This window comes from Vigna angularis, chromosome 3, assembly GCF_016808095.1.
Source record: "Vigna angularis cultivar LongXiaoDou No.4 chromosome 3, ASM1680809v1, whole genome shotgun sequence".
In the NCBI taxonomy this organism is placed as follows: domain Eukaryota; kingdom Viridiplantae; phylum Streptophyta; class Magnoliopsida; order Fabales; family Fabaceae; genus Vigna; species Vigna angularis.
In genome coordinates this window covers 4,946,483-4,957,347 of record NC_068972.1, presented here as the reverse complement: position 1 = coordinate 4,957,347, position 10,865 = coordinate 4,946,483, and the positions used below count along the sequence as shown (strand labels likewise).

General features: G+C 35.3%; 2 protein-coding genes across 2 annotated transcripts; both read right to left on the bottom strand.

Moving 5' to 3' along the window:
* Positions 1-1,831: 1,831 nt before the first annotated feature.
* On the bottom strand, positions 1,832-4,935 carry LOC108324237 (pentatricopeptide repeat-containing protein At2g22070). Its single transcript, XM_017557114.2, has one exon. The coding sequence runs from the start codon at positions 4,573-4,575 to the stop codon at positions 2,227-2,229; it is 2,349 nt and encodes a 782-aa protein (XP_017412603.1). The 5' UTR covers positions 4,576-4,935; the 3' UTR covers positions 1,832-2,226.
* Positions 4,936-6,403: 1,468 nt separating this feature from the next.
* On the bottom strand, positions 6,404-9,968 carry LOC108326187 (probable serine/threonine-protein kinase WNK9). Its single transcript, XM_052874345.1, has 7 exons — positions 9,656-9,968; positions 9,524-9,561; positions 9,114-9,341; positions 8,744-8,964; positions 8,436-8,593; positions 7,899-8,337; positions 6,404-7,782 (listed from the first exon to the last, which is right to left on the bottom strand). Exons 1-7 carry the CDS (start codon positions 9,728-9,730, stop codon positions 6,752-6,754), a joined length of 2,190 nt encoding a protein of 729 aa, XP_052730305.1. The 5' UTR covers positions 9,731-9,968; the 3' UTR covers positions 6,404-6,751.
* Positions 9,969-10,865: the final 897 nt, after the last annotated feature.

The following is a 10,865-nucleotide window of genomic DNA, read 5'->3' as shown; positions in this document are numbered from 1 at the left end:
AGTTTTTTACTAATAACTATTCTCAAATTTCATGCTATCAATGCAGATAAAGAAAACAGTACATCCTGCAAATCATCACCCATTGTTCCTTCCAAATTAATTTACGCGAAAACAAATAAAATTACAAATTTGTCTTCTCCAATTTCTCTGAATAGTTATTTCTATCCAAACAAAGAGAGTGTAAGAGAAACTTTTGGATTCATTGTATTAAAATTATATGTAAAGAGGTTAATTTTATATAACCTTATATTTTGCAGTATAACTAATTTGATTTTATTTTCTTGAAAGAATAATAATAATAATATTTTATAATAAAATTTTATTTGAGTTACACTACAAGATTGACTTTTTTATTTAAAATTGTCTTTAAAAGATTAAATAATCTTATTTACGATTTTAAGAAAATTAAAAATATTCTATATGCACATGTAGATAATGAAGACAACTTTTTTGTTTTTAGACAGTGCAAGTAACGAATATGCTAGGTTATGTGACAATTGCAGTAATACATAACTACATAAGTTGTTTTACAGACTTGGAAAAGGTTTATGTACATGATCCTTCTATTTATATTATTTATACATACCGTACTATTGTTAAAATATCTATAATCATAACAATAAAGGAAATACAGAAAAAAGAAGAAGCATTTCTTAGCCCTATTTTTATTTTAATTAAATTTTCATATAATGAATAGTTCATTATACGGAATCTTTGTCAGTTTAATATCCAGAAACTCAAATTAGAAACCCAGAAACTCAAACTAGAACTTCTGTTATGTCTCTGACCTGATATATACTATATAATGTTTGTATTTTTGAATCATTACCTGAATGTTATTAGGATTTTTATGAGATGTCCAAATTGATGGCCTTATCCACCTCATGGCAGGGTTCGATTTTAGGCCGATCAACCTTGGAAACCCCAGATAGTTTTTACTGTAAGACCTTTATTTGAGTGTTGTTATTTCATTAGTAGGGAAAATATGTACATGTGAATTCAGACAGTGAAAGAAGTGAGTTTTAAGTTTTTTTCTTTTCGTTTTATTAACAACATCCATTTCCCATTTTTATTTATACAAAAATATTAATAAAATGTTTAATTAATTTGAAATAAATTGATATCTATTTTATATTCTTATTATAATATTTTTAATTTTTATCAATTGATTTATATAAATTCTTTTATTTATATAATTTTTAAATAATAATTGAATTTTTATAAATTTAAATTATCATAATAAATATATTATTATTTCGGAGGTAAGGTCGAAGATCTCTACAAAACAATCCTTCACACTTTATTCCAAGTTAGTTAAGGTAGTTCTAAATGTTTTTAGTTTAAATTTTTTTCAGCTTCCACGTCATTGTCAAAGACACTCCGACTAAAGTCAGTGATTAATTCGACCGGGAATCATAGTAAAATCTTAAACTCATAATAAATGTAATCATTTACCTTCTTATCTTTCATATTTATTTATATGTTTTGAGATGAGTTTGTGATTAAAGAAATCCTACTCACGATCCAATTGTAACCCATTACTTACTAAGTAATTCTTACCAATAATCTTGATTAGAAACGATGTTTAGGAGTTCTTCTTGTTGGAGGCCATTTGTCCGAAATCCCTTCTTCATGATCGTGCGATTGATTAACTAGCATGTTCCCTTATCTTAGTTGGATGACGCATTGTGATGTTGACTACAATCTATTTAGATATCGGTCCCCTCTTTTGGGTGATCTTACCCGATCATACCTCTATGTGGCCGTATGGCCAATCATGTAAATATAGCACCATTTCTGGCATAAGATATCAATTAATACTACTAGAAAGTTAAAAGTTAAATTGGAAAAATAATTTGAAAGTAAAGTGAAGCAGAATAACGTATCACTTCCAGACTAAAACGTCATGAATAAATGAGTTACATATTTTACGTACACCTAGAAGTTAGAACCCTTAAAGACAAATATGAGGGTCACTGAATCCACTTTGTTAATGAGACTTCTTCTGCAATCTTGATTGTCTCAGTCATAAATATTCTTTTGTCGTCAAAACTATAGAAAACGCAGAACGTATGTATTGTGACTTCTGGCCAGTCCTACATCAAGTGGGTGCAGACCAAGATCCAAACATGTGGATAGAAAGTAATGGGAAATTTATCCTTTCAGATGAATGTGCTAGTAAACTGTTGGTCAAATTGTAGTCTACACCAAATGTAACTGTTTCTTCTACCAGTAATCCTGACAAGAGCAAGAACCATCGTTGAAATGATGAAATCGGGTTGCATCTCTAACTATAATTTCTCTTTTCACAAGCTTAGAGATGTATTTAATGGCGGAATGGCAGTCATTACAAACTCTAAGGTTCTTCATGATCCTCAGTGTAGAATGTTCTGGAGTATTTATTAATGCAAACGCAATGGCAAGTTTTTCACTGTGATGTCTAAGGATCTGTTCTTTCACTTCTTGCTCCAGGTCATGCAACACAGAATTGGTGTCAGGAATAAAGCCCATTTTCTTGATCTCATTCCATATTTTTGAAATCATACGGTAGATTGCATCTCTTTGGGGGTGAAGTGCATCGTCAACCCCAAATGTGTGGACTTTGTTCTGGATTTGAACCCAACTGAATCCTTGTTCTTTCTTTACTGCTCTGTCCTTCATTGACTTCCTAACCTTAGCAGCATCCTCCCATTTACCACAGGCTGAAAGTGTATTAGCAAGTGCTGAGTAAGCCCCACTATTATTGGGATCAATAAAAAACAACTTTTCAGCTGCTACTGTAGCCAAATCAACATTTCTATAAACCCTACAAGAAGACAAAAGTGAACCCCAAGCTACCACATCTGGTTCGATGGGCATATTTGTAATAAAATTATATGCTTCTTCAAGCAATCCAGCACGCCCAAGAAGGTCAATCATGCATGCGTAGTGGCTAGAGGTGGGTTCAATGTTATGAACATTTTTCATCAAATTAAAGTAACGTTTACCCTGTTCTACCAGTCCCACATGCGTGCAAGCAGACAACACACTAACATAAGTAATATGATCGGGCTTTAGGTTAATTTTCAACATCTTTTCAAACAGTTCTATGGCCACATTTCCAAGTCCATGTTGAGCTAGAGCCAAAATCATGGAAGTCCAAGTCAATGTATCCCTGTAGGAGCAGATCTGATTGAATACTTTCCTAGCATCTTTGATGCTACCAGATCTTGAGTACATGGTAATTAAAGCATTGCCCACAGAAATTGATGATGCTTCTTCCAATCTCATAGCAACTGCATGAAGCTGCTTACCGTGATCCAGAGAAGCCAAGCTTGAGAAGATACTTAACATTGCTGCCAAAGTATAACTGTTTGGCTTTGGACCTTCTCTAATCATCAACCTAAAGAGAGCCAAAGCATTACTAATTAAGTCATTTTGTGCATAACCAACAATCATGGCAGTCCATGCAACTACATCAGGACACTTCAGTGAATCAAATATCTCTCTTGCAGGGTTTATATCCCCAATTTTGACATAGCCATCCAACAGTGATGTGAATGCTATAACATTAAGACTCGAAGTTCCAGTTAGCTGTACAATCCTTCGAGCAATTCCAACAGCACCCGACTTTGCATACATTGAAATCAGAGCATTCCCCACTGCCCCGGCAGTGTCAATATCGACTCTTACAATATGTGCATGAATTTGTTTCCCAAGTTTCAGGCTTTGGGGATTTGCACAAGCTGACAGAACACTTGCTAAAGTGAACTTATCCGGATTCAGAGATGAACTCTTAAGCATAGAAGAAAACATTTCCAGGGCTTTGATGTCACGACCCTGATGACAGTACCCTGTGATGATGGAATTCCAAGAGACAATATCGGGATCACTCATTTGATCAAAGAGTGAAAGTGCAAGGTCAAGTCGACCGAACTGCATGTGCATTGAAATCATAGTATTCCAAGTTGATTTGTCCTTCAGCCTCATCCGCTCAAAAACAACCTTTGCCATAACGGAATCACCACACTTTGCATACATGTTAAGCAGTGAATTTGCCACAGGAACAACCCCAGATAGCCCCAGTTTAACAACAAAGGAATGAACCTTGTTTCCAACATTCAGGGCCTTCTTTGCAGAACATGAGGCAAGAACATTGGTAAATGTGAATTGGGTAGGCGAAATTCCAGAAGAAACCATGCGGAGAAACGTGTTGATAGCGGTATTGAAAAGACCCAAGTGGTTATACCCAACTATCATGGTGGTCCAAGACACGGAATCCGGGTGGGGAATTTCATCAAACAGTTGGCGTGCAGAGTCCAAGTGGCCACCCTTAACGTGCATGGAGAGAATGGTGTTCCATGAGAAGGTAGTCTTAAGGGGCATTTCATGGAACAAGCAGTGGGCATCGGAGAAGAACCCGGTTTTGGCGTAGAAATTGAGGAGGTTGTTCATCAAGAAGACGCCGAGGCAAAGGCCGTGTTTGATGATGGGAGCGTGAATGCATCTTCCGATGAATGGGTCTCGGGATTTGATTGCGGATTGGAGAATGAGTGCCCATTTGTCGGAAAGAGAGGGAGGGTTTGGGTTTTGCATCAACACAAGCAGAGTGTGCTGAAGTGTCTCCCTCTTGCACCTGCATCAAATCAAGCCTCTCCAAAAATCTTACAAACACTAACTTCTTTTTCTTGCCTCCAAAACATTCACTCAACACTGTGCAATTCTTGTATACTGTTGTATTGTCTACCCATGAAATTACCCAAATTACAAAATTGGTTCTGTCTCCCACGCCTTGATATACAAACAATTTAGCTGATGAGAAATGAGTATGGTAAAAATATTACTTTCACATGGAAGAATTTACATTTTTTAAGTTCAAATATGTTAAATTTAAATTTCTTTTATTTTCCAAATATTTTATTTAGATAACACGAATAAAGTTTAATTTTATTGTTTTGTCAACAAATACAAAAAATACTTCTTCAACCTTAGAAATATAAATAAAAATTAAACAATAAAAGCTTTAATTGAAAAACTCTTCCTAAAACACCCATAAAAAATAATTTCATTGATATTAGTAAAAAAAATCTTAACAAACATTATTAGAAAATAGTTATAACTTACACTGGTAAATAAACAATCTCAACTTGAGAATAATTCATATTATAAGATTAACTTAAAAAGTTATTCTTATTTATATTAATAAAAACAATAATCAAATGGGTGTGAATAAAAAAATTTATTGATAAAAAGTTTTGTCTTACTAATGTTGGATAATAAAATCTTGATTAATGTTAGTTAAAAAATAATATATTTTAGATGATGTTGGTCGAAAAAGTCCTCCATTTACTAAAATAGTACATGATAAAATAATACATGATGATGTTAAAAAAAAAAGTTGTCTTTCATATGATTTAAAAAAAAATCGTACAATCAGCGTAATCCATATACTAATATATTTGATTTTTATTATCTGAGAATTGCGTTCATTTTTTTTTTCAGATTTTTTTTTATAAACAATTCCGGTATCTTATAAAATAAGAGGTAAAAAAACAGGAATGGTGATTACGGTCCGCCATTTTCCATATATATATATATATATATATATATATATATATATATATATATATATATATATATATATATATATATATATTTCATCAGAAAAAAAATTGTGATAATTTCGAACATTCCCTTAGGACTATATATATATATATAGTTCATCAGAAAAAAAAATTGTGATAATTTCGAACATTCCCTTAGGACAAAAAAAAGTTATTAAACCTAAATCTTAATCTCGAAAATTCCTTTAACGGATATGATCATTGTTTGGGGAGCAAAATTTACAGGGCAATAGTATTTTGTCAGAGTTACCTTTATCCGAACCTTTGAAATATCTACCCCTTTGGCCAGTTTAGGATGTGGCGCTGCAAAACCATGTGACGTCGCTGTTATGATGAAGTGTTCTTACCAGATGAACATTAAACATCACACTACATGATGGACCATTTCTTCTTTGCTCTTCCAAACCACCGCACAGTGCTCTCTCAGACAGATTCCTCTTTGGCAGTATTCATCAAAATGGAGAATAAAAGTGCAATCTTTTCAGTAATATAAAGGACTAGAAATTATGAATATTTTACATCACTTCATTACATTTCTGAGGAAGAAGGAACTACAAATTAGATAGTTTTCTAGTTGTACAAGTATCTGGTTCCATGGTACCTCCATTTCTGGAAAAGTTATTGTTCGACCCAGCACGTCTATGGTTTAGTCAAATTTGATTAGTTATTTTTAAACTTAGCTTGGGGGCTTTGAACCACACAATAATTTCTGATTTAGAACATTATTTAGCTGCCTCATGACTCATTACATTAGGTTTGTGAAAAGGTTAGGAATGATAAACGGATAAAAACTTATATCATAGAGAAAACTGACAGATTTTACTGACACAGCATCTCATATCATCAATGGTATGTAATCCTGTAGGAGATGGAGCTGAAATTCAGCATCTCAAGGGAAAACTTTACTTACATTAATGTGACTGAGTTATCCTGTGCATGATTTACATCTGGCATTTTTCATACTAGGTCAAGTGACCACCATCATGGAAAAGGGTGCCCACAAGCTAAATTACAGCTAGCGTCTTTTGAGTAAATCCTATCAGTCTCAGGCTCTGATTTTCTTTCCTAAGTTTAAGAAAACAGGCTATCAGTTAATGTAGTTAAATTGGTACCCGCTCATGATTATGAACTTTGGTGGTTTCTAGATTCTAGAAATCTATTGCATCAACGGGAAGGGAGGTTGCCCTCTGAAGTGAGCTTGGAAACAAAGCTCCTGTAAAGAAATCCTTGGCTGTGAGCATTCGCTCAGGACTGTTAGACTGATTAATCTCCTCAACATTTTGAACCATTTGATCAGCATAATTATTGCATTTCTCGTCTTCAAGAGGGAAATGCTTCCCGGAAACTATAGATCTTAATTGTGGTTTATGCTTTTGTATCTTCAATCTGGATTGAGCTGATAAACTCTGAATTCCATCCTTCCCACAATTTATTTTTTTCGTATCAGGAGACATGCAAGAAAATTTTGGCTTAACCCCCAGTTGTTGATCTCTAAGCTCCCTTAACTGCATCTGGTACTTTGCTTTGAGCCATCTTAGCTCTTGCCTAATTTCATTTTCACAATCCAACATAAAACAATTTATTGCAGGGTTTGAATGAGGCCTTTTGGTATTGAGATCACTTTCTCCATTCACATTAACAGCTTTTCCTTCCTCCTTGATGTTCAACGGATTTGATGCCTCGTGAGTTTGGTCACAGTGTATGTCTTTTAACTCTTCATGGCATAACTCTGGTTCATCTCTCTGGGCCCAAATATCTGTATAATGAATGCCATCGGAATGGCTTGATGCATCCCGTGCACCTTCGGTATCACTACTTGCAGACCCTTCAACTTGGTATGTTATCTCCTCAAATCGGCCATGAATTGCAGCACATCCATTTTTAGAACAACGAAGAAATTGAAGATTCTTGCCACATGGATTATTTGATACATAATCAAACAAGTAACCGTTTGCAGCACAATTGAGGCAGACACCTGCACCTGAACATTCTGAATTTTCCTCTATTCTGGCTCCTGTTCTCCACTCGGGAACCAGTGTTGCAATTTCATTGTCTATCATATTTGCCAAATCTGCTACATCTTGATCAGTTATGTCAAGCTCAGTTACCATTTCATTTGCAACGCTCAATGCAGTATCCGTCTCAATGTCGAATGGGAAGTAGATGTTTCGAATTCGACCTGTTTAGAGTAATGTCTTGTTACTTTGGTTTATTTGCTTATCAGAAGAACAACAGAATATAGAATAATCAAATACTGAGAATTCCAAAAAGAAAATAAGAAATTGAAATGCTAACCTTCATTATCTGCAATTCTGAGTCTCAAAAAGATGCCATCATCTTCTCTTCTCCCACTTTTGATTGTGGTGTCAACCATAGCCAAATTGCCATCCTCTTCACAATCAAAGAGACCAATTTCCCTTGTTTCGAAATCGTTTTGATGATAATCCAATTCAGAGAAGGGCCCATAACCACCAAGATTATCAGTGTACCCACTCATTGAGGTGTTGATGCTATACGTTACATTCAAAGGCTGTCTGATTGATGGGGCTACTTCATAGCAATCTCTTTGATACTGCACTACTTTTGAGTCAAATCCATAATCGTCAATTTGCAGAAAAGGATCCTCCAAGAGTTCCTTAGCTGAAAGTCTGAGGGACGCAGTTGCTAAGCATTTCTCTACAAACTGTCTTACCTCTGGATTGACTACTTTGTAAAGAGCTTCTGGCTTCTTCCCCTGTAAAATATGCATACAAGTTAGTGGACAAAGATGAAGAATCATATAAGACAGAAAGTCGAGGTAAATTAAATAAAAGAACGACTTTTGCTTCATACAGATACAACTTTCTTGTAAATTTGAGCAGGATGGTTGCATTCACTATAAGGATATTCAAAAGTGACCATCTCTAAGATGCACATTCCAAAAGAGTATATGTCAACCAACTCATTGTAATCCTCTTCATACACTTCCGGAGCCATAAACTCAGGGGTGCCTGGAGTAAAACAAAGAAGGAAAAGAAAATAGAGTCTTAACCTGGTGAACTGTGCAGACATAGAGGACTAATTATCATAGTGGAAAGTAACATTTTCATATTCATCTTTTGGAACATAATCAAAGGCTTTCATGCTGCTTTTCTACGCACCAACACAACGAGCAGCATTAGATTTGCGGAGAATCGCAGCAAGGCCAAGATCACCGATTTTGACTTCCCCTTGGTTGCCATTGATGAAAATGTTATCACACTTGAGATCTCTGTGGATCACAGGAGGATTATGGCTGTGCAGATACAGAAGCCCTTCCAAAATCTGCCTACACCAATGCTTAACAGCTCTGATGTTAACCCGTCTGTGCTTAAGTCTGTACCTGCTTACACAATGAATATAATAAACATATACGCATATACCCATTTGTAAACAAAAAGAAGCAGAAGCTAGAACTACCCGAATAAATCATTCAATCGAATATACACATATACGCTTACATGCATAGAAGATAATAAGGAGAGGGCTTACTGTCTTAGAGTCCCAGAGGTAAACATCTCGGTGACAAAATTGATTTGTCTGTTGTCAGTATCAACCCACGAAGTATAGAACTTCATGATGTTCTTGTGTTTCAATGTCTTGAGAAGATGGATTTCACTGTATAACCTCTCAAGATCTTCAGGATTCTGCAAAAAGTCATAAAGCTTTACTTGATTCCATGCTACTTCTATCCCTTCATACTCATCAAATGCTTTATAGCTGCAACAAATGAATATGGTCTCATTAAAAAAGAAAAGAAGAGAAACAACTCATTTTGTTGAAACCCAGTAACTGTTTCACTCAAACAACAAAATGGAAAACATCTCAAGCAGTTAAAAGATTTTGTTTGGAAAACTGAGATGGGTATGCTGAAAACCGAGAGCTAAGGATATCACGCATACACTGTCTTGGAAGCTCCTTTGCCAAGAATTTCATTGTACTGCAAAACATGAAATTCAAATCCCGGAATCAGAACAAAGAACCAGAACATAAAGAACTAACAAAATTTATGAGTAAAGGAAAGGTATATGTACTCTTCCATATCTTCCTGTAGGATCAACTTCCACAAACTCACAGCACTCTGCATCAACACATGCAGCACCATTCATGCTTTGCTTCTTATTATCTGTTGTCTCCTTTGGTATAGTTTATAAAGAGTTTAACTTCCTCTTCTGCGAGAAAGTGAGAAGGATAAAGAACACGAGAAGGGAGAAAAAAAATCGGTAGTTTTGTCAATGCATAATACAAGGAATATAGGAAAGTGTGATAACTAATTACTTTGGTTTTCTGTGGACATAGAGAGAATCAGGGAAGAGAGAGAGAGAGAGAAAGAGCGTAGGAAGGTCCATGAAAAAGACAAAGTTATTGCCAAGTGCCAACTAACCTAAACAAGAAGGCAAATGCTTCACAAGGTAGGAGAGTGATACCTCAGTCATACCTCTAATCTACCACCACGCTTCTCTGACAGTAACTGACAAACACGCACTCTCTCTCTCTCCCTTTCTTCCAGCCTCCGCTTTTTACATCTCATCACGAGCTGTAAAACCATTATCACTCTCTAATGCAACAGCTTGCACTGCATGGACCAGCCAACGTTTTATAGGGTTTCGTATTAAACAAATATTTTATGTGGTGCTCTATGCACGGGAGGGGAATTTGGGTCCTGTGCATTTATGGGAGGTTAGACTTTCTTGCATCATTGAAATCTATGAAAACCTTGCTAGTTAGGAAATTGGATGTCCCTTGCTATCGTTACTATTTTAGTGAAATTGATCAACTTATTTAGATTTGGCCATGCCCTCAATGTCACTTCTCTCTAATGCTGGGTTCCTTTTTTAGTTCTCCACTCTGGACAGCAACAGGTAGTGAACAAAATTTGAGTTAGGAGTTATCAAAAAGTTGCACTCAAGGTTAGTTGGTCTAATTATTAACAAACTAGTGTCTAAAATAGAAATATGGAGAAAAGAATTTTGAAGTGGGTGGTCTCTAATTCAGCGAATTGATATTAGTTTTGATGGGAGAAAGTTTAGGATACATATAGCAAAAGTTTATAGAGTTAGGAGCAGTGGTAATTGGTGGCTTCTGATAAAGAAAAGGGGACCACTGCTCTTCATCTCTAAGTAGCCTACCCTTCAACGTCACTATGCTTCTGGATTTTCGGAAGGGATTGCGTTTCAACCTCAAATTTTCTTTTTGGTTTTTTCTGCATTTTATTATTATCAAAATTTTATCTCGATTCTAGAT

What these genes read in the sequence shown, in the direction of transcription:
- LOC108324237 (XM_017557114.2), bottom strand. Translation starts at nt 4,575, where the DNA reads ATGCAAAACCCAAACCCTCCCTCTCTTTCCGACAAATGGGCACTCATT.
- LOC108326187 (XM_052874345.1), bottom strand. Translation starts at nt 9,730, where the DNA reads ATGAATGGTGCTGCATGTGTTGATGCAGAGTGCTGTGAGTTTGTGGAA. An exon ending in AAAGGAGCTTCCAAGACAGT is followed by an intron (nt 9,342 to 9,523) that starts GTATGCGTGATA and finishes CATTTGTTGCAG; the next exon opens with CTATAAAGCATTTGATGAGT. An exon ending in TTTACAAGAAAGTTGTATCT is followed by an intron (nt 8,338 to 8,435) that starts GTATGAAGCAAA and finishes CATATTTTACAG; the next exon opens with GGGAAGAAGCCAGAAGCTCT.